At 40.0% G+C, this 27,201-nt stretch overlaps 2 protein-coding genes across 2 annotated transcripts in view; both read left to right on the forward strand.

Moving 5' to 3' along the window:
- Window positions 1-27,201, forward strand: part of LOC115047234 (immunoglobulin lambda-1 light chain-like) — a 357,726-nt gene that overhangs the window by 244,080 nt on the left and 86,445 nt on the right. The gene's annotated exons all lie outside the window — the stretch shown is intronic.
- Window positions 1,740-27,106, forward strand: LOC115048070 (protein tweety homolog 2-like). The gene is made up of 14 exons (XM_029509320.1): window positions 1,740-1,868; window positions 5,489-5,661; window positions 9,384-9,495; window positions 13,180-13,400; window positions 16,627-16,722; window positions 18,267-18,339; window positions 21,486-21,555; window positions 21,649-21,704; window positions 22,959-23,051; window positions 23,138-23,230; window positions 24,507-24,649; window positions 24,780-24,965; window positions 25,049-25,127; window positions 26,487-27,106. Exons 1-14 carry the CDS (start codon window positions 1,740-1,742, stop codon window positions 26,565-26,567), a joined length of 1,605 nt encoding a protein of 534 aa, XP_029365180.1. The 3' UTR covers window positions 26,568-27,106.

Genomic DNA, 27,201 nt, shown 5'->3' on the forward strand with positions numbered 1-27,201 from the left:
GCCTTGTGTGCCAAACTTAACCCTGCCCAATGTCCTTGTGGCCAATGTTGCTACTCATTCCCAACCAATAGAAGTGGGAACTACATGTTTAACACAAAAGCCATTTCCAGAAACCTGGTCCTTATTGTAAATTAAATAAAAAAAAATGATATCATTAAGACTCACCATCTTTACCATATTGACACCGTTGTTTGTATGCTCTTGTGTTTTTACTTCAAATATCAAGTATGTATCATATCATCTTTGTGATATTTGTTTGAAAAGTGTTGTTTTTACCTTCAGTTTCTTTTCATTCCTATCCTTTTTCTTATTTATTTGTTTTTGGCTGTCACCTGCGAACGATGCTGACAGCGTTTAGGCAGCAGCAGGAAGGTTTTACACTGCTTACAGACACTTGGAAGACATGATTCTGGTTCATTAAACACAAGTGTCGAATTTCCTCACCAGCAGGGTCTTTGCTGCCTTTTTTCTCAACCTATAAGTGGCTGACTGTAATCACTCTTATGCTGCTAATCGCGTTGCCCCAGTTTAAAAATCTTGGTATTTGACTCTGTGTAAGGTCCATATGTTCTTCATCTCAAGCCGTTTGTTCTCCATATCTAACCTCCCACCGCTCACTGCCAAGCCATGCACTCATCTGATTCTTATTCACCGGTGTTGTAGCAGCTCCTTTGCTCTGTGCCATACGTTTGCACTGAGAGGTTTATTTATTCAACTTCCATCTGCCTGAATTCAAATTGTATTTCTTCACCCTTCAACCAAATACATTTCTGCAAATTTAATGCACACGCAAAGCTTGCCCACAGGGAGAAAAATACAAAAAAAAAAAAACAAAAACCCAACAACAACAACGAAATTATTGCTGTAAATGAACAACAGAAGCTAGCATTCAGTGCCAATGGCTGCAGCATCTCATTACCATGCTCATTGCAGTTCACCTCAGTGCGCCTTATCGTCCACAAGAGGTCAGACATTAACAGCAGAAGTCATAAATAGCAAACGGAATGCCCCTCCATTGTTACCAGCACCTAGAGGTGGAGGCCAGACTGAGAGAAGAGCGTTTTCATGTGATGGGTCCCAATTTTTTCTTATGTATTGAAAACGTTGACTTTGGTCTGAGCTAGAGAAAAAAAAAAAAAAACATTTGGACTCCTGGACGCAGGTCGTTGACCTCAACAACGAAACGCAATATTCAAAAGTCAAAGAGTTTGTTGTGACATCCCTCATCTTACAATTTCATTGGTGAGAGTCCGTCTCACGTTGGCCATATGATTGTTTATACGTTCAAATTTTAATGAGTCCGGCCCACTTAACTGTAGAGATGGTTGTCACGCCTTCTCGGTTGAAAGAGGAAGCCTCATCTCGTCACTCGGTCCCGTGTCTCGGGTCCAAACGCTTGGCCCTAGCCGGCTCACTCAGGCGAATTCAATTTCAGTTTTTTTGCGCAACTCAGCAGTTTTACGCACAACTATGGGAGCTGGAGAGGCAAGCGCGAGCTTCGCCTTGAAGGTGCCACGACAAATGAAGAACTTCTTGTTTGATTGTCTGTGGTAGTTCTGACCCGTGCTGGGGCTCTGTACATTTCTTTTTCTTTGCTTTTTCCCCCCCTGCGTACAAGTTTGGAATATTGTCGTGTCAGGTTCTCCCAGATTTTGGTGGCTTGCTTTTTTTTTTTCTTCTTTTTTTTCTCTTCTTCTTCTTGCCCCCCTCCCCCACCAAAAAAAAAAAAAAAGGCAGAAATGGCCACTGCAAGGCTTGATTACGTTGCTCCGTGGTGGACATACTGGCTGCACAATTATCCACACTTCAGTTTTTCTTTCCAGCCGGTAGACAACACTTTCAAACCGGAGGAGGCGACCTATCAGCAGGTTGGTGACTGTAAATGTGCGTAAAAGCGCACGTAGTGTCCAAACAAGAAAAACACGTCATTGTAATGAGTGTGCAGCGAACTGATAACGTGGTTGCAGACTAACTGCTGTGTGTTGTGGTGAGAGCATTTGTTATTATTTGGTTTTTTCTCTGTGACTGTTTGTGTGAATCATCATTTCAGCTCCCTTACAGGCTGCAAAGTGTCAGGAAGTAAGAACACACGCTGTGCTGCAGTTCTCACATGATGACACATGACCTGTATTAACCAGGCAGATGAAATATTCAAGGTGGTAAACAACTATGTATATCACCAGTATGCATCCCTGTAACTTTTTTCCTCCATGTAAGTTTTTTTTTTTTAGTTTTACTGCAACTTTCTCTTCTCGTTTGACATTATACAACACAGATTCATCCTCCCCTGGTAAATTTTTACCATGCTGTCTCAACTGAATCCAAAACTAATCCTGCTAACTCATACACCCAATCAATTCCCTGTAGGATGCAATTGAATTTTGGACTTTTTTTTTTTTTCTTTCTTTCTTTTCATGATTTTCTTTTAAGAATTGACTAAGAGGTAGAAACAACTGTCCCAGTGTATCAAACGAATCATGTTTTATAATTTCCCCAAAGTACATTTACACGGCCGTTTGAGGGCATATAAATGTTCCAAACTGTCCTGTTTAGTGATGGAGACTGACTCTGGGCAACAAAACGACAGTCATTATTTTAAAAAATAGGCTTTATGATGGGACTAGTTTTCCATCTGCAGTCCATCACTGCAGTACGCCTTTGTTCTATGGAGTTCATTTTCTTCACTTTTTGTCCGTTTGACTCTTCTTTTATTCTTGGTATGGAATATGTTTGTCTACAAAAAATTGGATTTATCAGGGGGTGGATGGCAACACAAAGAAGTCTCATCATATCGCAAGAGCATAGTTTGATAGCCAGAAATTTAATTAAAAATAACTAATCAAATTCATATGAGTCCAAGTAACAACTCTGCTTTTTTTTTTTTCCAGAGAAAATATAAGCTTTGGATTAATTCATGTTGTAACAGAATGCACTGTTTCCAAATAGATTTAAAAGATTCATTTTGAACTCAGAAAGGCTCATTACATCTGTTATTTCCAGGGCAGTCTTTCAAAATGCAACAGCAGGCCCCCAAAAAATACGAACCAACTTTGAGGTGTTTTGAGTGCATATCCAACTGGCACAGTGTGTTCCCCTTGCCCCAGGTCATTTATGAATACAGAAGCTATTGCAACAAACCTCCCTGCTCTGACTTGCGTCCTTCGCTGTGCCTTTCTCTCCTCATGCATCAAGGTTCGTCTGGGTCACTGATTCCCGGCAGTGTCTCACGGACTCGGCTGAGCTACAGTCGGCGAAGAGGAGTGAAGGGTGCTGTGTTGGTATTGCAGAGATGGCTGATGGTCTGTCAAGTGGACACAGCCTTTCCAATCTCAAAATAACCAATGTTCTTAATTTAACAGGCTAATCCATTGTTTGTCTAGGAAAGTGGAAAGTGCAGACACATTGTTAGTTTTTTTTTTTTTTTTTACTGTTAAATTTAATTAGACAGGCATCCAAACTCATGCCTGCTTTCTGCAAACATCCATTCGGCAAGATAAAAGATCAATGACCTTCTTGTCAATGACCATTGATCATATGTTTCTGTCTCTCTCGCTCTCTCTCCCTCGTCCATCCTTGTGACGGCATTTCACAAGCTTGGAACTGAAGTGTCTGCACATCTAATTACAAAACAACAGAGTGGAAAATCAGAGGAAAGTGTGTGTCTAGCAGCACTACGCTTATGAAGGGCCTCAACTGAGTTAAAGTGGCAGGAAGTGCAAGCGGGGTTGAAACCACTCCAGAGTCTACACTCATCTCCGAGCCTCTCAACAGTACTGTGAAAAAACAATGATTAGCAAATCATTTGCATTAAAGTTTTGGTTTAGGTTCCAGTTAAAGCAGCAAAGCTCAATTGATACAGTTTCATACTGATTTAAGTGGTGAAAGGTGCAATTACAGTCAGATCAGTGCATCTTGATCTTCATTTTTCTGTGCGCTTACTTCAAACTTAATTGTGGCATTTTATGAACCCGCCCCCTCCTGTCTATGTTGCATTCAAACTGTGTGCCTGTCTAATAGTGTCTCTCATAATATTTTTCATTCATTCTGGACACTGTTTAATTCATATTTTTCTGATTCTTGTGGCTAATGGCTAACAGGCCTGATGAGTAAAACTAAGAGCAAGATGTTGCACAACAGAATGCGCAACAAAACTTGAAAGAGAGTTTGAGCAATGAAGGACTTTGTTAGAATATTCAAAAGAACATAATTGATATTCAGTCCCAGTGTCAATGTCGTCCAAATGGAATAATTAGTCACAGTCGTCGTAGTCAAGGAATAGCTCTGTTTAGTCAGCCAGAACCAGACTCTTTGAACTCGTGAGCATTAAAACTTAAGTGCAAATTATTTGCAAGTAAAATGAAGGTCATGCTTTTTGGTGGATTGAACTAACCAAGAGCCCAAATGTTACAAATTTAAACGCACCTCATTTTTTTAATGATGTGTCACCATGCCTGCTCGAGTCTGGATATTTCCATTCAGATTGTGATTCCACACTCAGTACTATTAGGCCAATATCAATCCCAGTTTTTGTCTAGCAGTAAAGACTTAACTCTGTCCTCGGCCGGGGTTTTGTTTTTCTTATGGCCTAAAGAATAAAACAGAGCAAAAAATTCCCGCTGCCTTTAGGAAACTAAAGGAGCGAGTAATAAGATGCTGTGAAAACTTTAAGCAAGTTTGCTTATTAAAAAAGTCTCAAGACACTTTTGCAAGAAAATAAACAGGATTCATTCAGGATTCATTCAATTTATTATTATTATTTTTATGTTATTTATTTATTTATTTTTAGGTCATGTAGGCCATGCAAGTAAACAGTGTTATTTTTAATGCACGTTCTGTATCTTTTCTGTTTTCTTATGTAAAGACAGTAGCAGCTCTGCAGAGTGAAGTGTATATTTAGGATTTATCATGGAAAAGTCTTTAATGCATTTCGTGCATGTCCATGTGCAGACTGTTTTATTTCATTATTTTCCCCGTGTCTTCTGCATCAATGTCGCTCTGTTTCCTCTTGATCCTTCAGGCTTTAAATATTTTGTACACTCAGAAATCACAAGACCAAAAGAAAGCCACTATGTCACATGATACTCCGCTCTTACAGCCTTGGATCATTTCTGTTAGCCTTTCAGCCGCAGTGTAAGTTCTGCTGTTGCAGAAAAAGACGTTTTCTTTGAGAGCTCTTTTTGCCCCGAGTCCGCCAACTTCTGTGTGTATGAGGTTGCTACAAACTAACCCTCAAAAATGTCTCATCACGTGGGTGTGGTTTGAAGATAGTAGTTGTTTTCGCTGCATGACATCATGAGATCTCACATAACAGCAGATAATAATACCTGCCCGTTCAAAGTTATTTGCTGATTATAATTTGTTGAAGTCTCGTATCTGGACTTTCTGTATAAAATGGCATTTTGTTCTTGATTTCAGATGATGGGATTTCTGTTTTCTTTTTTCTTTTTTTTTTTTCTGCACCTTGTCTGTCCTCTCTCTCCTGCCTCAGTCCCTGATACTTCTAGCATGTGCTGGTGCGGCGGGTCTCGGCCTGAGCCTGGTAGTTGTGGCATTGTACCTGCTCTTTCTTTGCTACTGCCGCAAGGACATAGATGAAGACACCAAAAGACCCAGTACCTGCTGTGTCACCTGGGTTGCTATCATCACAGGTCTCATTATCTGGTGAGTCACAATGGCTGAATGCGCATCTTGCTGTACTGCTGAACTTCACACAAAAAGATGAACTGGAACGTGCAATTCAATTCTTAGTTGTAGTGTATTTATTTATTTTTTTATAAACTGCTCATGTACTTTGGTCAAATAATGGAAAATACCTAAAAATGACAGAGACACAGACACTAGTGTGCACTTCTTTAGTATTTACATTAGACAAGTGTAGCTGTTGTATTTCTGACAGGCTTCGTCATCAGCTGATCAAGCCCAGCTGATGACGAGGTGATGGAAATGCCAAATCCTTCAGCTGACTAGGCCCGCTAAAACTTTGGCTGCAAGTGATTCACCTTGGTCAATTTAAAGACTCTTTCAGACCAGAATGCTGCAGCAACCTTACACTTGTGCTTTTACCATATTTTGCCTTAAGCTTTGGTCAACTTACCATGTGCCAAAATCAAACACAATGAGCGGCAGTGTTAGCATGTTTACCGTTTGCAGTTCTTTACATTTACATAAGCATGAACAAGCAATAAACTCTGCAGGGCTAACAACCTTAGCGTATGATTTACACTTCATTTCATAGGAAAAAGAAAGATATATGAATCTTCCCAAAGTCTTGATTTAATTTGATCTGCTTAAACTTGTGACATTTAAGTGTTGGGCTTTAACTTTGTTTAGGAGAGCACACAAGGCCTGTTGTAATGCTAAGTGACTGGACATGACGCTGTTTAGCAGAAGGAGCTCTGGTTTTTATTTATTTATTTATTTTTAAGATCTGCTCGAAGCACCCAACTCCTCCTGTAGAAACTAGTTCTAATGGCCTGTCGTAAGGCAATTATTTATTCAGCCATAAATTTCTATGTGATCAAAAAGCAGACATTTTTACACCCTTATTATAGTTCCCACTCTCTCTACATAAAACTGTACTGGCTAAAAATAATTTTGTTTGTCTTTGCCCAGAGATTGTAAAATTATTTATTTTGATGTGTTTTCGATGTTTAAAGAAGTAATTTGAAACTTTGGCAGCATTAAATGTTTCAGCAGTAACAGCTGTTAGTGAAGAAGAACTGTCCCCAATGGTGGAAAACAGCCATTCTGTCTCCATCTCTGATTTTTTTGAAGCCCCTGCTGAAGTTAGAATGCCAACCTCACGTCTGACTTCTCCTTTCGAACAATGGTGGCTTAAATTTTCTTCAAGAATAGCAAATGGTCAGTTGTTAGTGTTAACATTGGCTTTGTGGCAACTAACAAATAGCTCTTTCAACCCCTAATGGAAATTTTAATCTATATTCTAACCTGCCTCTGAACAAAGAATGCCTGCCGAGAAACACAAAGAGGTGCACGTCCAATGAAAATGCCAGTATGCCATGGCACCCAACTGTTTATGTTGTCATTTATTCTGTCTGGTCATGGGATTTTCAGCAGCTAAACTAAATCCAGATGTACTTTCATCATCTAATTGTCTACCATAATCACCCCTATTAACTTTTTACCCCCGTTCAATTGAGCGTGATATTCAAGAAGAATTACATTTCGATCTCGAAGCGGAATTTAAACAGAAGAAGGATCTAAGAGCTGCGGCACCACTGACCCCACGAGATATGAATAGGGAAAATTGAGGTTAAAGATAGAAAACAAATTTAATATTCTGAAAATCTCTCCTCCCTGTGTCAGTCTCTGTTACTGCTGATATAGTATATTGTAATGGAAATCCTCTGGTCTCCACAGAATCAAGACATGCATCTGTCATTATTTGTTCGCCCAGTGTAGTCGTTCACTTCGCTCCGCTCCAGAACACCATCTGAATACTAAGGAACAATTGCCAAGTCGTCTCCCAGTCTGTGACATGAGCTATACCCTTGGGGAAAGAGAGACGTTAAAACTACAGGAGAGCTTGTTTGCATGAGACGTATTGTTTATTGTGTGCGCTCGTTTTAACACCTTGAGCTGCAAAAGACAAGATTTTCACACATTGATAGGAACGCCGTGCTTCCCTTGAGGCCGACCTAAACCCTGATGCTCTGCGTCATTACTGTTTGTTACTGTATCGTTAGTGTGTCTTTATTGTAACTGGGGTATCATTTGGTTGACTGCGGGGTTAAAGAAGAGTCATTGTCCAGGCCACTATACATCAACTGGAATGCAAATGTCTTTACAAGTGTGAAAAGAGATTTTACAATTTCTTTAGCCAGCCAAATTCAGTAATTTAACATATTGGGTCGTACGGACTGCTATAATTCTTTTTTTTTTTCCCCCCTTCCATTTGTTCAGACTAGATAGTACAATATATACGGCCCCGATGACCTTACTCATAAGCAGAGGGAACTACTTAGATGGAAAAGACACGGGCAAGGTTACAGTGACAGAAAGCATGATGTCAGATGCAAAAATAACACACTTGCACACGTATGACCATTCACGGGGACACAGCACACGCACAACCTGACAAGATAAGTGTAACGCTAAAATAAAAGCATCGCACCAAAGGGGGGAAAAAAAAACCCACTAAAAAAGATGCTTATCTTCATTTTGAATTTTGAACTTCCTCCCTGTGAAAGATAAAATGTTAACCTGGCCATAAGCATACCTGGTTGTTTTTGTGAGATTAGAGGGTTTTGCTGCACAGAAGGTGTGAAAAGTGTGTTTGGAGAATCTGGTTGTAGAGACTTTTTTTTTTTTTTTTTTTCTGCTGTGATCTCCTGCTATCTGAAGTGTGATTAATGAGCTCCCTTCCCCGGTGATGGAAAATGCCCTCAAACATGATTGAAAGTGTTACAATAACCTTCGACCTTTGTGCAGAGTGACCCAACTTTATTCAAGTTTGATGAAATTGTATCACTCCTCATGTCACTGCAGACTGTTAGCAGTAGGGGTGCACTGACTCTGGGGGTTATGGCAGTAATCCTCCCTATTACAGAGGCTCAGGCTAAGTCACAAAAGGCTCGAGGAAGGTGGGAAATAATGATTCTGTGTTTTCCACTTGGATAGTTTTTCAGATGTGGAGCTGATTTCGGATATGGTTTCAGCCATGAATGGGGTGACAAATTCAAACTCACAGCTAAAAGTTCATCTCCGAACCTGATACAAATCCAAAATGTGACAGACATGAGTAAGCAAAACATACAGAGGTTGTAATGGGTGTAGGGCGATTTTATATGGAAGGAAATTTGAAAAATTGTCTTTCATGTATGAACATTTCAACTAATGCTATAGGAAGGAGCAAGAGCTGAGCCAAACGTGTACAAGAGGAAAAAGAATATTCTGAATCTTCACATTTTATATTTCTTGGAGTTCAGACTCCATTTAATATATTCTTACAAGCACAAGTGCAGAATGAAAATAGTCCATAATCTTGTTTTTGCAGTTAGTTATTGAATATGTACCTGTTGCTTGTGGCATATTTTAGTCCATAAGTACACATTAAATATGTTTCAAGTGTAAGGTAGTAGTAGTAGTAGTAATAATAATAATAATAATAATAATAATAGTAATAAAGCAACAAAAAAAAGCCCCCCAAAACAATACAAAACCTCTGTTGGTATGAGCCATACTACATTTCCCCTCCTCCTGGAAAATACGGCCATTTCTTTGTCTTAATTTACTCTCTAAAAACCACAGGACATCCATTTTCCAAAGGTAGCACAATAAACAAGGAATTAATTATGTTTGTTTGTTTGTACATTTTTATCTGCATTTATCCCTTTTTTTTTTTTCTCCCCCCCCATTCACAGTTCTGCTGTAGGACTGGGTTTCTATGGAAACAGTGAGACCAACGATGGGGTGTACCAGCTGACCTATTCGCTCTACAATGCCAATCACACGATAGGTGGCATCAATAATCTGGTGAGAGCAGCATGTCAAACTCTGGTCTTCAACTTGGTGTGCTCTGAACATAAACATCAGAGGTCCCATGCTGAGAAAATGGGCTCCTATTGGGTTTTTTAGAATAAAAGCTGTGAAAATATGACTACTGTCATGCTTTCATAGGGGGTAGGCACTCAGTCTGGAGTTTTTTTTTTTTTTCTCAATACCATCATACCAGGTGTTTCATAAACACATAAATGGCACAGATATAAGTGTTAAAATATGAATCCTTTTTAAATGTGGTTGCCAAAGTGATTTATATCGGTTGTAATGTAACAATTTTACACTTGAATTCCTGCGAGATCGCCGTGCAGTAACTGTGTCAGAGGTGTAAGAAAGATGAACGTTCATTTCGCCGTAAATAACTGCTAGTCTCGTGTTCACCTCATATTTATCTCACATTCATTCCATGTTCATGGCTTTTTTGTTTCTCTGATTGATTTTTCTAGATACCAGCTTCTTTTATTAGCCATAATGGCACAAAGCATGATCTTTTCAGGGCTTATTGTCTCACTCTACTTGGAAACAACCAGAGCTCCTTTGTTAATGGAGTCTGCACTGGTCTCACTCAAACACCTCACTGTGGGGGGTCTCTATCCGATTTTGACAGTTAAGGAATTGAGGTGACTGCTGCCTCCAGGATTTGTAAATAGATTTTATTTTTGCTACACAACTCCTGGCCTGCATTCAGGGAAGTTATTTGGGTGGCTTAGGTAGGGGGAGAGGGAGGAGGGATAGGAAAGAGGAAGGCAAACAAGGGAGTTAGAACAAGGCCCTGCAAGAAGCAATAATCACAATGAGGAAGAGGAGGATTAACGTCCATCTGCAGAACATTAATGGATGTTAAGCCTCTCTTCTTTCCATCCCTGTGTGTGTGTGCACTTGTATGCTAGAATGTGTGATTTGTGGCAATGTTAGCATGTTGTTTTCATGTAGGCTACACATTTGTGTACACTCAGTCGCCAGTTTATTGCGTACAATAGCCAAAGTCTGCCTGTGTGGATCCTAAAATGTGCAGTTCTTATGATCATTTTGAAGCTGCATTTATTCTTCAACTTCATTGACCCAAATGTGGAGGGTAGATTTATTGATTTATTCTTTTTCGATTTTGACATTTAAAACATTGCTATTGTGCCATGGGAAGGGAAATGGTATTCAGCTGTGATGAGCTTACATCCTTGTGTCTGACTTTCTCTCAGGTATTGATTTCATACTGCAGCATGATGTAGTATATCATGGCTGCATGCGAAGCATAGATGTTTCCCAGGGGAAGTAAGGCTCTTCACTTGCAAAACCATAGCTTGATATAATGTACTCCATTTACAGAGCTGATGAGTGGGCCATCCTGTAAAGCTCTAGCTACTTTAGTGTGAGTTTTAATGTTGAGAAAACCATATGTTTCTTTTAACTCGGTGCAATAGTTATGGAGGCAAGTAGTTTACTTTACCTTGAGGTTCTCAGAACATACTGTATCTACTGCGTGCCTCAGATTTTAAAAGCCTCTTCTGTGACACCAGGAAAGACCGGATGAGGGAAAAAATTGCAAAGACACACTTTCATTTCACTTTACAGCTTGACTTGTACTTAAATCCACATTTCTACCTACCATTTTCTATTTTAAGAGGAAGCTGTCTTGTGATTTTTGGAACAAAATGATTGCCGCTCTCTGCACCATTCATCAATTCCCCTGAATGTGTCTCCCCAGCATCCTATTACTTAATATATTACTCGGCTAGAATTTAAGACACCGTGATCATATATGTCGTGGTGGTGTCACAGTTGATACAGTAGATCTCAGCTATAGAAAATCACTGGAGACATCAGGCAGAACAGTTCAGTTGCATTGGAAGTGGCTTTAGGAGTAATGCTGTTGCAAGCCTTAAATCCGTCAGTTTCATTTAACAGGTGTGTCCAATACAGAGAGGCCTCCTTGTGACCCGTTTTCAGTAAAAGCGAGTTTTAATCCATTTTAAAGGAAGACAGGACGCTTCAGATTAGGGAAATGCGGGTCACCCACAGCAGCTAGTTGATGGATCCTATTCCTCACACTCAGGCAGACTGGCTTGCAGATAAGATTCAGGGTGTCGTGGCAGGGAACTGTGAGAGATGATGAACACAGAGGTGGGGAGTGAGAGCAGTTTGCTGGAAATCACATCCACTCCCCGTTTGAGTGGAAGGGGCTGGATCTTTGCCTCATCTCCACATGGATAATCCCTCCGAAGAAGGAATCTGTGGCACCAGAAATTAATCACAAGTATTTGAAATGTTAAAATGTCGGGGAGGCTGAGATACATTTTGATCTTCTTTCTATTCTGTGAATTTTCATAACGTACACATTAACAGCCAACAGAAAATGCATTGGAGAAGTCCTGCATATAATGATGACAGATGAAGAAACCGGACTGTGGAAAAACTGCTGCAGATTAAAACAGAAAACAACATCTGCTCAGAATTAGCGGAGACTCCCACTCAGAGCACGAGTTCGCAAAGTCACTGACGTGTGGGTGCGTGTGTCATGGCTTCAATTAATGTGAGTCGAAGAAGTAATTTACAACATCTTTGCTGTTTGTACAGAATCATCATGACTCAGGACAGAAATAGCAAAAATAATTTGGCTTCTAATAGTTTTAGGATCTGCAAAATGTTTTGCATTTTAGGAAATATACTTGCCTGCTTTATGGTAAATAAAAAATATCAATATTACTCTCATTTCTATGCGCTGTATATCTGCTAAGATCAATTTAAAAAGACGGAAACGGGTAATCTCGCTCTGTCTAAAGGCAAAAAAATCTTTAGGCAAAAACATCGCAGACAAACAGTATATATCTCTATCATATATTCCGTACAAAAATACTGTGTTGAACTGCTCAGAGCTAAGAAATAGCTCATCTGACAAAGAGGATAGATTGTTCACATCTTGTTCTTGTGCAGGTCAACAAAATGTTCTCTCTGTTTTCTGTCTTTGTGCTACGCCTTATGCATTTGTCGTATACCAAGTTTTTCACACACATCACTGATATAAACCAACCCTGTCTCCTGCTGAGAATCGCCTCAGCTGATTCTCGCCTTACTGACGGCTGGCTTTAAGCAGACCATTTACACTCTTGATGGACGGGCTATCCTATCTGTATAAGTAGGTTGACCTTTTTTGACTGTCTGTCTCAGTGAAATGTGACTGTTTGCACCTGTCAGCATCGGGCCTCGACTAACCTGTTTCTAGCGTCATTGACTCCATGAAACTGCAGGCTTTTACTGCGTTACATTGTTTTTGCTCAAACAGAGAAGTACAATTTGTTTAGCTTGCCAGGCTTCCCCCCGCTCTGCTCTGACTATCAAAGACCCCTGTGATAACAGGCCTCCCTGGTATTGTTATCAGTATTCCACTCTAACATTGTTTATCTGAATAAAACACATGGTTGAAGGAGGAATGCTACTTTGGTTCTCTCGCCTCTATATTTTCAATCTTCTTTTCTTGAATATGTTTTTTTTTTTTTTTGGTGAACTTATTCGAGTTCCCAGTTCTTCCTGACCGTTTCCATTCTAACTCCTTCTTGCTCCATTATCCTGTTACCTACCGCTGTTATTTTCATTCATCTTCTTCATTCCTTTTCGTTATTTTTCTCATACCTTTTAATATTTTTGTCTTTTTTATTTTTATTTTAGGTTACTGGATCACTTGGCAATGTGGAAAGGGGACTCAAACAGCACCTGGAAAGGCTGGATGAGATCTTTGCAACAAGGACTGACTACCTCAAAGCTCTGAGCTTCATGCAGCTGATGGTCAATAATGTTATCCGCGAGCTCACTGCTCTGCCAGACATCAAAAAAGCCAACACTGACTTGGCAGCTATGGCTGATAAAATAGCCTTCGTTGAGTACTACAGGTAGGTAGAGATTTGCTTGCCCCCCAGGGGTATTTGACATTACTGCATGTTAGTGTGGCTGAAATAAACATTCTGCTCAGAATGGCACTATAAATGATCCAGATCAGACACAGAGCAGATGGGATTTCGTCAATTTCCTCTCCAGAACGCAGACCGGAAAAGCAATCTTTCCTGATTGCTAAATAAAGGAAAACTGAAATCGAGCTTATTGCCCACTCCGTCGTTTAAGCTCTAATGCTTATTGCTCTCAGAATGCTCCGCATGGCAGAGTAGTTATTAGACCATAAATGATTTTACTCGCAGACCATTTCTTACATTGATTGCTGTTATCATTTTTGACATGGTTCTCTATTTAAGCAGCTATTTTTTTTCTTGTCTTTCTTTTTTGTTTTTTGTTTTTTTTTTTTTAAACCAAGAGGCAAGATATAAAATTTAATAAGCTGAAGAAAGAAAACAATCAACAACAAAGTAGTCCAAATGAATAAAAATATCCAGCGATGATTCAGGAAAAGAATGCTAATTTATGAGGCAGCAAAGACAGAGTGTAATTTGAGAGCTTCTGCGCCTTGTTTGAGCACATTAAGCTCAAAACTTCATTGTCGCTGTGCTGTAAAGTTTCACATTTGCAACCTGTTCATGACTGTAAAAGTAATTTTGAGTAAATTGGAAAAAGAGGCTGGCAGAAGACAGATTTAGGGTAGGACACTGCCTTCAGCAAAAAGGGTTTGTTTGGTAAATGTAATACACACAAAGTGACTCAGGGGCCAGAACTTATCTGGATGCATGTGTGAGCGATTCCTCTAGGAGTTGATGTTATCCTAACGAATTCTTCCCATAACTCCTGTCTGTCCCAATAAGCTAAAGATTTGGCGTAAGCGAATTGCAAGATGTAAAACTTCATTCTGAAATATGTTGAGCACTGAAGTGAAGACAGTTTTATTTATGCAGCTCACAATCACAAAATCACAAATCTGTCCAGCATGTGAAACTTTCTCAACTTAAATTTGCATTGATATTCATTCCTCAGGTTGTGTCGGTAGAATCCAACTAACAGTGTATTTTCATGTGTCATAATCCGCAATATGTTTCGAATTCTTTTCCAGATACATTCAGGACAGAGACCTTTCAGTCCTGCAAGAGTAACACAGTGTATGCAGTTTGCTAACTTAATTGTGGTAACAAGATGAATAACAACACAATTTATTGCTTTGTTTACTCGCAAAAACTCTAATGTCCCTGTGTCTATGGCCAGTCGTCATACTCACCTAGCCCCTGGTTATTTACTGGAGAGGCACTCCACCACTGTCTTCATATTGGATATTTATTTATTTTTTTTTTTTGTCCTTGTGCTTGTGAAGAAATTTATTCAAAAGCTTTCACCTCAGAAAAGTTTGTGCCTTTGAGCTTCAACTATAATGAAACTGTCATGACTTGAAAAGTGAGGGAGAAGCAGAATGAAGGCAAATAATATGTGATTTACTTAAAGGAAAATAGAGCAGTTAACAGAAAATGAACTGAGGGTACCTTGGGATGTAGTCGCTACTTAAATCAGTGGTCAGGATGCGTGGGTGGATGAGAACAAAACTACAATTGCTCTCAGGAGCCGAGAGAAAGAAAGGGTCTTGGCCAGAGAAATTTCTTATGGTGTTGGAGTTCTGGGCCCGCGCACCTCCAACTAAGGCGATCAAAGGTCGTCGCCCTCCAGGTACCCGCTGCAAAACAGAAACACAGGCGAAGAATATGAATGTGAAATGGAAATCAGAAGCCGACTTCTTGTGCTTGGATTGACCTGTCTTTAGCGGTCGTGTGTTATGATTTAAACTGTATAAACCACAATTTTCACAATTCTGACCTCCCTGAGGATGCGTTGACTTGACTGAAAGGTTGTGGACTCTACAATTCAGTTCAGTACAGTATCCAAACAATTTTACGATTGAAAACCACCATGAGAGACACAAGTCTGACCTTATGGATCTATTTGTAGGTTACCCCTGCAGTGAGAAGATGGTGCATAACCATCAGTAGGCTGTTTCTCTAAACTATGAAGTCCAACTTAAATGACAAAATAGGCCGATTGAGACCTCAGCTGATATGTTTGATCATTCAACTTTTGATCCGATTTTGAAATTTTCTCCAGGGTCATGTGTAAAGTCATGAGTTTTTTAATTCCTTGTATGACAAAGCACCCTGATGGTGTTATCTCACTGACCTATTCCTGTCATAAATTTCATACATACGCATCCTCACATGGCTTCACAGGGAGCGCTATTTCTATCCCGACAGCAGAAAATCTTTTGGACTCCAGTTGCCACTTTGTGCATCCTGACACCGATCTCCCGGGTCTTGATTGGATTTCATGCAGCCATTGAGCTATGAGCAGCCTGTGGCGGGGCCTTTATTGATGAATAGGAAATGTTACAGCCAACCCAGTTTAATGAAAAGAAAAAAAAAAAAAAAGACACTGCTCTGTTTTCCAATATTATGTCTTCTCCTCCTTATTCTGTTTTTGAATTGGGTTCTGGTCGTGTAAATAAAGTTAAGTGCAGCCTTTGTGTTGTGTGTTCCCGCACAACTCTGTTAGTACAAACAGGACTGCATTTTATTTTCTGTGTTGCATCAGTATCTGTTTGCATCAGTATCTGTTTGCATAGCATCGATGAGCCATCCTCTCTAGTGACCTTGGTGTGTATATTTACTGCAGAATTGCAGATACACCACAGGGAGTCACTGAGAAATATACAGTAACCTTACAATTTGCCTCTGTGTGTGACATTCTGAAGGTCAATGCTTTTAGTCATTGCCATCGGAGCGGTAGAATGAGGTACAGTAAGAATGAGCCGCAAGAATTCCCATATGTTTGGTTGGTCAGAACACACACTTAAAGTCCCGGCTGAATGTTGGCCATTCCTGTGAAGGACATTTTCAGTGCTTGAAAAATTAATGTCTATAGATTTGTGGTGTTGAATTATTAAGATGACAGGCTGAAAATTACCTGAAACAGATGGGCTCTAACTAGAAGACAAGGATGCTGATATACGGCACACTCAGATCTCATACATTCAGTCCCAAACATATGTCAGGCCAACACTTCCTGCGGCTCCTACTTGCGCATAAAGCATGTTGTCTGTAAGTGGGACTGATCAATCAGGATTGTTATGCTGATGCTTGTTTTTTTTTTTTTTTTTGTTTATTATTATTATTTCTTTTTTCCCTCCCTGTCTCACAGATGGCTGGCCTATCTGCTGCTGCTCATTCTAGATCTGGTCATCTACTTGGCTTTGTGCTTGGGGATAGCGAAGCAATCTCGATGGCTCCTTATCACGTATGTTCCTTCGTGTGCATATGGAAGAAGTCGGCTTTCATTTTGTTTCCGATGCCATTTTTTGCGGTTCGCTTCTGCTCACAGACTGCCGACAGACAGCACATCAGTCTGGCACCGCATAGCCTGCTCCATTAAACAGCTGCAATGATAGCATTGCATCTTCAAATGACATGATGCCGCCATCTTTTTTTTTTTTTTTTTTTTTTCCCCCCTCCCACCCTCTCTCTACTCAGTGACTTGCCTCATGTTACATCCAAGTGCAATTAAAAACCAGGCTTAGATTTACTCTGCATCAATCCAGAGGATCAGTTTGATAAATCCATACATGCACAGTTTAGAGTAAAGCTGTTTTTAGCGTTTACAGGAAGCTTTGTTCCCAAACGCTCTAAAATATCCAAAAAAGAGTAACTGGAGGAATGTTAGATTTAGCAAATTGCATGCGGTGGTTTAGACCAACACTGATGTCTGACAAGCTAAATCCACAGTCCAGACAACCTATCCCATTTGCCCAATTTAGAGCAGCCTGCGTGTCAGTGTTAGCAGATGATGCACAGGATCTGTGTTCCCACCCTCTGATGGGTCTCACTAATGCCTATTGATCACCCAGGCAGGATGAGGTTGCTCCCTTAACTAATTATTAAGCACTCTCAGGCTACTTTATCTGCGCTTTCAAGAAGATCCAAGGAGTGAGATGAGAGGCAGAGCTATTCGCTGCCTTTTTATAACCATCAGGGGGCAATTCTTTCTCTCTTTACTCAGTTTTTCTGCCTCTCTCTCACACTGCTCGCTCACTCTGCCAGTGGTCACTTGGAAATTGTGGTTAAAGAGAGATTTTCCTTTTTTATTTATTTTTTTATTTTTTTCCCTCCTCCCCATGAGCCATCTCTGCGATATTGTGACCCTGCTGAACTCATCACTCATTTCAGCCAAAAGGAGAAAGAGAAAACAAGAGGCTGTCGAGCCGAAACATGCGGCAGCTTATGACTGACAGGGACTCTGTGTGTTGAATTGACAGCTAATACGACCACAACTGACAGAAAGTGCCACCAATTAAAACGTCGCCGGTGAAATCCAGCAGAGCAGCAGTGCCAAAAGAGAGCGATAGATAATCCCAGGACCAATTGTATTATCTTTACTGGTGGCCTTAAAAGACCGCTGAATATTTCTTTTGCTTCAGTTAAACTTATTTCTGAGTAAAATATATCTTTTTTTTTTTGGGGGGGGGGGGGCATAAGTTTAAACACTAACAAGTGATTTCAGCAAGGGGTCATGAGTTACTCTATTTTCATAGAACTCCATGCTCTATTATCTATTACACAATGTACCAGTAGGGGGGAGTGGGTGTATTGGTCCTCTGTCCACAGGCAGGAAGAGAATAATTCCCAAAGAAAAAAAAAAAAAAGTTTTAAAAGAATAAAACAAATGAATTGGGTGGAGGAACAAAAAGTGCGAAGATCACTAATATGAAGAGAAACTGATTCATCTACGTCTCCCCGTGCGTCTTTGTCTTCTCCCTGTCACCTGCTCTCACTTTTTTCCTCCAGGATCATGGCTTTTGTGATGCTGTCTCTGATCCTGAGTTGGGCCTCGCTTGGAGTGGGTGCTGCAACAGCGGTGGTATGAAACAATGTTTATTTATTGATTTATTTTTATTTATTTCACAACTTGTCGTACTTGCTGCGTCTTTTTTTATTTATTTATTTTTTATTTCAACAAGATGAGTTTTCTATCAAAAAGAAAGATTAGCGGGTTATCTGTCTATCCTTGGGCTTAACTGGGCCTTTTTGTTTTTGGTATCACAAAGCTGGTTCTCTAGACTAGGCCACCATGGTAACCAATGCTGCATGATTAACTTCAGAGGATCAGATCACAACCTGTTACCCGCCTGACTACTGACCACTCAGATCATAGAACTGGGTCACCATTCCTGCCGAATCCATATGACCAATTAAAAAAAGCAAGAAAAAGTTGACTGAAGTAAACAGCTCATATTCCTCCATTTAGACTTGTGACCCTTCAGAATAACATGATGGGAAATAATAATAATAATAATAATAATAAAAAACTGTCCATTGTTGTGAGAACAAAATATTCACACACACCCCAACACAAAAAAGTGTACAGAAATGGATTTTTCTCCTCCTCTGTCCTTTTTTTTTCATGTGCATTCTATGTCTGTGATACTATATGTACGAATTGACAAACTTATTTGCAGCCTTGTTACTGCTGGTTTTCTACAGCTTCACGTTTTATTTTAGTCCTATTATTATTTGAATTCTGCTTTTGCTGTATTGGAATTTTCTAAAACTTCATTACTTCACCCTGTGCCAGATTAAGTTCATTCAGAATTCTGATGACGTTGCTTCTGAACTCTCCTTTTGCATGAACACACACTCACTGACAGAGTCCAGCCGGTAACCACCTTAGGATTACAGGTTATCCACCAGGACCAATTTTAGGTTCAGTGAAGCTGAAATGAACTCACATTGTGATACACACCCAGGAATCCTTAGACATCCCGAAGGACAATGGCGGTTGTTATACTTAGCTTCCTACCTCATGTAATTACTCCAAAGGGTATTACTGTCAAGAACCATATGTTCTCCGACATCTCTGCTGCTTAAGAAGTGTTTGTTTACTTTACAGCAGACCCTTCTCTCTCTCTGGTCAGTCAAGCAGGAAAGCTGATTACAAGTCCCCAGACTTTTAGGTTAATCAACCTTTTGCCCTCAGCGTTGTAAACCAAGCTGTTTCTAGCATGAATTATTAGCTCTGCTTTCTGCAGAATCTTTGCTGCCATGCTCACATTTTCTTCTCTATGGCAGATTTGTCTCTGTTCCTCTCTTCGCACCATGTGTTCAGCACATCTGGGGTTAGTGTGTTTAATGGAGCTGGTATTAGGGACGCTATCTGGGATGCAAAGAGTAACCCCTTGCTTCCAGCCTTCTGTTATTCAGTCTCCTCTCCTTGATCATCTTGTCTCCTGCAGTGCGACCCTGCATCTGTGGATTATCCCATAGGATTTGGCATCTGGACTCCCATTTATAAGTGAGACAGTGAGAAGACACAATGATGAGAGAATGTCGGGGCAGACAGCTATTTTAAACCTGAAATTAACCACTTAGGTGTGAACTCCAGACATCAGTTTTGGTTCGCGATGAGCTTCTCTACATTCTGAAGTCAGAATATCAATGCTCCGATAGCTTAGCTCAGGTCATCATAGCGGAACGTGGCCCTGCATTCAAACTTCTGACCTGTCTCTCCACGTTATTCAGAATGGCTGAGGAAAGCATCTCTTTTGCATCCATCTTCCTTTCACCGTCAGGCAAGCTGAGATAAATGAGCTCAGAAATTGTGACCTGCCTAGTTATTTACAGGTAGTTTTCCTCCTCTGCACAGATTAATCAGAGAACACAGTCCTCAGTTACAGAACTCAAATGTGGAGCAGTATAAAAAACTAGCAATAAACTTGTTGCGCCTACACGTCATTATTCAGAAACCGCATGGTGCAAAAAAAGCAAAGAAAAGAAAAAACCCATGGTGTATCTTGAAGAAAGGCAGATGAGGGTGCTGTCCTAGAAAATGCTCATAAATGTATGCATAACTGATGAGACACAGCATAAACAAAATGTCCCCGCTAGTATAATGAGATAGAGATGAAGGGTAACATCTACCAGCAGTGCTGGAGTGTCGCTCTAAGTTTTTTTTTTTTTTTTTTGGCTAAAAACAAATGGGACCGTGGAGTTTTCAGAGAAGTGTTGATAATCTAAAAGTAAGTTGGAAGGAAGTGCAGAAAGATGACATGAGGGTGATGTAGACCCGTTTCGTGTCTTGTGCTTGGCTCATTGTCGTAAATCCCGAATATCTTCTTGTTTCATCCAGGAGCACATCATTTATCTCTTTATTGATCAGTGGTTTGTCAGAAGTTACTTAGCTTACTGGAAAATCCTTTGCACAGGGCCTTACAGTGACAGGCTGCGGACACAAGACTATATTAGGAATAAATGGCACAAGGCTTTGATGTGTGATTCCACAACAAAATGGACTTCTTGATCCCTTTGAACTTAATCAATTTCAATAGTAGCCTGTTTTTTTCCCCAACTATGAATTATGCATGTGCGCAAAACTGTTTCTGTTTACTTTTGTCATTCGCCTTTCTTTTTTTTTTTTTTTTTTTTAAATTGCCATCTTTTTATATGTCCTGGGCAGGACTGAGTGCTCAGACGCTATGTGATCTTGACTACTAATTCTTTATGCATACATATTAGCAGGTCTCCATGGATGAATTGAAGTGCATGAAAAAAAAAAAATGTAGTCATTTTCCTCCATGGTCAGCAAAGCAAAACATTCTCCGTGTGGTCAATGAAGTCTGAGGTTTAACGCTACATACCACACATTTTTTTCTGAGTGCTTGTTTTTGGTGTAGGTGAGTGTATCTGCGCTTGGTGGAGGTGTTACACGTGGATGCGCCCGCATGTCTGTGTGCTTATGTGATTGAATACTTCTTTTAGAGGCTCGACCTGTGGAGGGTTGAATAAAGGGTAGTAAAAATGCTGTAAAGCAAATAGTTTGTGTTGCTAAGTGATTGTAAATAACGAGTTTCACTCGTTCACTCAGTCTTACTTAGTTGCAACACAAGAAATTGGATGCAGTTCATGTCTTGAATAAATATTGCACTCCTTTTGCTCTTGCATACTTCTCAGGATTACAGCTTGTCCTTATCGGTGTTGTTGTGGTTGTTTTTTTTTTTGTTTTTTTTTAAGGGCACCAGTGACTTCTGCGTGTCTCCAGACAAGTTTATAGTTAACCAAACCAGGCAATTCCTCAGTGCAGGTAAGCCGAGTCTGCAAACTAAAGCTGTGCCACTGAACTTTAAGACGCATTGATAATTGATCTCTCTCACATTTTTTTTCCCTCACCCACCAGATGTTGCCCACTACTATTTGTTCTGCAGACCGAATCTCCCAAACCCGTTCCAGCAGGTATCGACTAAATGTCCAAAGTCTGGGCTGTCTCCTTATATATAGTGATGTACTGATATCTGCACTCTTGAAAATATATTTCTATTAAAAAAAAATTTTTATTGTTAGTTGTCAGACAGCTACATCATTATCAGGCCTGAAAATGCTCTTCTGAAAAAGGACCACACTATTCCAATTACTATTCCTTTTTATATATAGGCCTCCAAGGATTATCTCTCTTTTTAATAAGTGCATGATCTCTGCCTTGTGGTACTGTGAGTGGCAACATATTTTTTAGCATTTCCTTTATTAGTTAGTTATTAATTTGTAATGAAATGTAATATTTTTTAATTAATTTTTTATTGCGTAAAGGCAGCATTTGTACCCAGACAACTTAATTTCCTATCTTTGTGTGTTACTGAGTTTAAAGGCGCGTATTGGATATGTACCTTTTACAGAACCAATAAATCAGTGGTGCTAAAATGCAAGGGCACCTGAATGGCCTCAAAATATAACTGTTGAAATGGCACAACTGTCTTACAAAAGCCGCACAGCGTAAGCATCACAAACTTGGGAATCTATTTAGGCTGGCTGTTCGAAAGCCTTTTCACTGTCAAGGCCTAGCGAGCTTAGACAAATAACCTTGTAAAATAAGCACAAAGCCTCAGGGGTTATCATTATGTTTCTCAATTAGAATTAGTTTTAGTTTCGATTTTGGTTGTAAATCAGGTATTAAGATCTTCTTACTGTACGAGCCACCAAATGTTAACAAATTCATGAACAAGAGAATTTAAGATCCAGTGTAATCCGTCTGGTTCTTGTCTATAATTTTATTTGTATTTGGCAGTTTTTTTTTTTTTTTCACAGTAGCTAAACCCATGACCAATAATTATTAAAACCCACATGCTTAGTTATCGTTGCAGTATCCATTTAAGGATTAAAATAATGCTTGTTAAGTAAGTAAGGATTATCTCTTCTCTGATGGCCTAGTTGATGTAAATATTGCTCTCATGTTTGCAATTGAGATTTTGTGGCGGCAAGGGGAGGAGGGACAGTGATTAGTGGGCGAGGTGGTCGGGGGCGAAGAATAATCTACACCTATCTGTCTGAAAACAAAATGTGTCCTAGCCGTTAAGCATATTATAAAGCCTTACTTAACACCAAATTATTTGTTGACACGCTGTTCCAAAACAATGCTCTCATTACTATTAACCTCTCATTATTTGTGGTGGATGTCTGTGCGTGTGATGCTGATGGACGATTATGTTTTTGCAGTCTTTGACAATCTGCCAGCGTTCTCTGACCACCATGCAAATCCAGATTCAGGGCCTGCTGCAGTTCTCTGTGCCTGTCTTCCCCACTGCTGAGGTGAGTGTCTGGCTGACAGACTGTTACAACAGATTGTGGTGAGGTGTGTATCATTCTTTTCCCCTTTCATATACCTTGTTATACAGAGAGACCTTCTGGGAATCCAGCGATTGTTGAACTCGACTGAGTTCAGTCTGCACCAGCTAACAGCCTTGCTTGACTGCCGTGGGCTACATAAGGTAAGGTCAGATTCCAGCGAGGTTGCTTTTTAATAAAGCTGCTTTTGGAACACAGTTCAAAGCCAGCCTAGAGGATCAAGGTGACTGATTAGCAGCCTTTTTGCAACCTACTTCTCTTACACTGACATGTTTATTAACTGCAATTGTCAATACAGTCTCTATCTGCCAGGCAAGATGTATCAACTGCCCCTTTTTTCTGATCAAACTTTAATTTTGCAACTTTTAGATTTTCAGAGCTTTTTCTGCTGAATTAAATAAGACATCTCCACGCTGAACAGAGTAGCAGTTTTTTTTTTCTTTTCTTTTCTTTTGCTTTTTTCATGACCATAGAGCACACAACAGGAGGTTGTTCAAATGAGACACACTCTCACCTAGAGGTTAGAGGTAGCAGGAGGCATCAAAGATACATCATGAGCACACCCACTCAGCATTGCTCATTGTGAATTCTCTGGACAGTGCAAACTTTGTCCTTGGTGAGTTGACAGGCTAAGGTCTGCTAAACAGATCCAGACATTTGCATTGTCACCGTTCTCACATTCAGCTTATTTGGATAGTATCTAAATAAGTCGAAAGCACAGTTTGTTGCAACTGTGAAAAGTTAGATGAATGGTGGTGTGCCTTGCATGCCTCTTGACAGCCAGATATGAATTAAATATGTCAGCAGGGAAATTAATTTAGTCAGGAGTAAGGTTACCATGCATGCCAGTACTAAATACTGTCTCCATTATAAAGTGAATGTATGAATAAACCCCAAGTAATTCTAATTGACAACACAACTTTGCATATGTCACAGTAACAGCTCCTCTCAGAGCTTGTTAGTCTTTTACTTGAGCAAGCATGTCAAAAGCAAAGCAAACGAACTATGCACGAGTGTTATCAGAGCAACATTAACATGAGTCTGTGGAAAAGTTTGCATTTAGAATATTTATCTTCCATCCTTCATGGTTTGACAATGGACATACTTCAACAAATTCTTTTTAAAAGAAAGATGACTGGGAGCTGTTCAGTAAAAGCACAGTGGCCTTGCGTCTTCACTGGGGTAAGTTAAAAAAGGCCTTACTTCAGGTTTATCCATGTTTCCAAACTGATTTAAGCTTTAAGACTTGTTTGTCCGTAAACCTGAAAAGTCATGTTTTTGAAAAGGAATGCACTGACGCAGATCATTTATTTTATTTTTATTTTTTTTATTTGAAACTAGAACTGTGAAAGGTATTATTTTCACCGGATGCTGACATTAACTGTGTGTGTCATATAAATACTCTGTCTCTCTGTCTAGGACTACCTGGATGCTCTAATGGCTGTGTGCTATGATGGGGTGGAAGGGCTTCTATACCTCTCTTTGTTTTCTCTGCTGGCTGCCTGTGCTCTCTCTGCCATGCTGTGTGCGATTTTCCAAGTGCGGACACTAATGGGCAGCAGGTCAGCAGGGAGCGACCCCCTTATCCCATTACGCACTGCCATCAGTGCACTCCTGCAAAATGTTAACGCATGCATTCTCTCCGTTTCTGCCTTTGTCTGCACCGTGTGCTGGTGCACCGCTTTCATCCAGGGATAAAGAGTATGATGACATAGACGAGGAGGACCCGTTCAATCCTCAAGCACGGAGGATATCCAACAACCCCAGAAGGTCCAACATCCACAGTTTCTGCAGCTATTCCAGCAGTCTTGGCAGCCAGGCCAGCCTTCACCCTCCTCCACAGTCTGCTGCTAATGCCATGCCACCCCCTGAATACATGTAAGATAAAAAATTATTTGAAAAGTGTATTTTATATTTTTGTGTTTCATCTCTTACCACCTTTCTTTCTGTACCCATGACAGGAATCAATCCATGCTGTTTGGAGGGAGCCCACGCTACGAGAACGTGCCGCTGATAGGGAGAGGATCGCCACCTCCCTCGGTGCGTTTACCCTATGGGGCCCTAGTCTCCCTAGTCTGATGATGGTGATGGCAAAGCTGACCTCAACATGGCTGCGACACTAACCGAAAACGCACAGCAACACGATGAACATAACAGAACAGTTTTAAAATAAACACAGGGGAATTATGGTGCTTTGCAAGTGATGAAAGACTGCCCTCTTCTGGCCGTTGTGTGAAGTGCATTCCTATTTTAAGCAAGTGCTGTCTCTCTCTGCAGGCAAACACTCTCAACTGCTTAGCTTGGAACATATGCTCATATCCTTTCTCTCCTGACTTGGTTTATTTTTTGTAGTTTTTCACAAATTAATGACTGAAACTAATGTGCACTCTTCCATCATATTTAACATAACAATGGTTCAGGTTTGAATAGAGACACTGCTGCTGCCGGCTCATCCTTGCATCAGGTTTCTTTTTTTTTTTTTTTTTTTTCTTTCTTTCTTTTTTTCTGGTGGCGCTCATAGTCTGTAAGCGTCAGAAGTGTCTCCTGAGCTAAAGCTAAGAAACAGATAACACTGCTAAATCCATTGTTAAAGTTTCTTCAAACTTGGCTTTCTCCTCCATTAAGTTTTCTGTTTGCATGGCTGACTCAGTGAACTGAACTGCATTCACAGCATACCAAAAACTTGAAACTGTGTTTGAGAGGGAGAGAAAAGAGGGAAAATGTTTACATCACCTCTGTGAGAAACATTTCTTACATATTTTTTTTTTTTTTTTTGCTCCAGCAGAGAGAAATATGTGTTGTTAACATTATTATCAATCCTCTTTGTGAATCAGTGATTCAGCGGATTTGTGGCTTTATCTAATGACATATGTGGCATTAGATACAAAATGACATATGTAGAAGAATATTTACTGGTGTTTCAAACTAACCCACTTGTACTTTTATCCTTTGACTCAGGTCTTTAAAAACCGTAAGTTGTTGTTGTCTAACTGATGTTTTTGATTTCATATTCATTTCACTCCTTGAAACAGTATGGCCTTATCTCTGCTTGCTGTTATGTTTGACCACGCACACCCCAAGCCCCATCTAAAGGCTCCATATAGTATGTCAGCTATGTGACCTTTGACATTGTTTCATACACACTCTTAAGTGGGTTTGTGACTTATCCTGTGACTCTCCCCGAACTCTTGCCTTCTGTCTGTTCTTCATATGCTCTTAAACTCATGAAAGTGCTTTCTCCTGATTTCATGGCCTCTTCAATGAGCAGCTTATAATCGGCACAAGTGCTTCACAAACTTAGATTAGATCACATCATTTAAATGTCTAACTTAATGATATTTTACAATGCTGTTAAATGCAAATGGCCTAAAATGTGTTTTTCATTCATTTTCCTTGCAGTATTCGCCCAGTATGAGGACCGCTTATCTGTCTATGACTGATACCCAGATCAGACACTTTGGGACTGACTTCCAAGTGTAGCTACCCACTGAATCCTTAAAGAGCCACGTCATGAGACTCCAGGAGAGAGAGTTTCAGACCAAAGAGGCTGTCTTCACAGCGTAATCCTGTTTATAGGAGCTGCAGCCAACCGTCACAATCTGAGACATGAAAGCAGGCCATATCAATCAATGACCGCAGTAACCAAGGACCTATACAGTTTCATGTCAAGGCTGTTATTGTTGTTGCAATGTGTGTGAATTCTGTAGCTGCAATGTAAGTATTCATATATGAGCCAAATTAAGAACTTTGAGACTGAATGGAACAAAAAATCTTTTTACCTTTTCATCTTTTCTGGTGGCCTGCATGGATTTGTTCATCAATTGGGTCAGTATTTTGGCGTGAGATGAGATGGAATGAGTATAACTACTTATTCAGACTTCATTTTTTGTGTTGCTGGTTTCTTCCTGGATGTGCAACTACCACATTTTAGTATCATTTCTTGTTGTTACACTGAATTGCAATGTATGACTTGCTTGTCAGTGATGAGTAAAATAGTCAGGAATTAGGGGTTCATTGTTTTGCTGCAAGTGGAGAATGAACTGCAGCTGCATGTGGGAAAATTCCTCTTAACCAAAGATATTGATCATAATAAACAAGTTTGATTCCAGTGCAG

This window comes from Echeneis naucrates, chromosome 8 (assembly GCF_900963305.1).
Source record: "Echeneis naucrates chromosome 8, fEcheNa1.1, whole genome shotgun sequence".
Classification (NCBI taxonomy): domain Eukaryota; kingdom Metazoa; phylum Chordata; class Actinopteri; order Carangiformes; family Echeneidae; genus Echeneis; species Echeneis naucrates.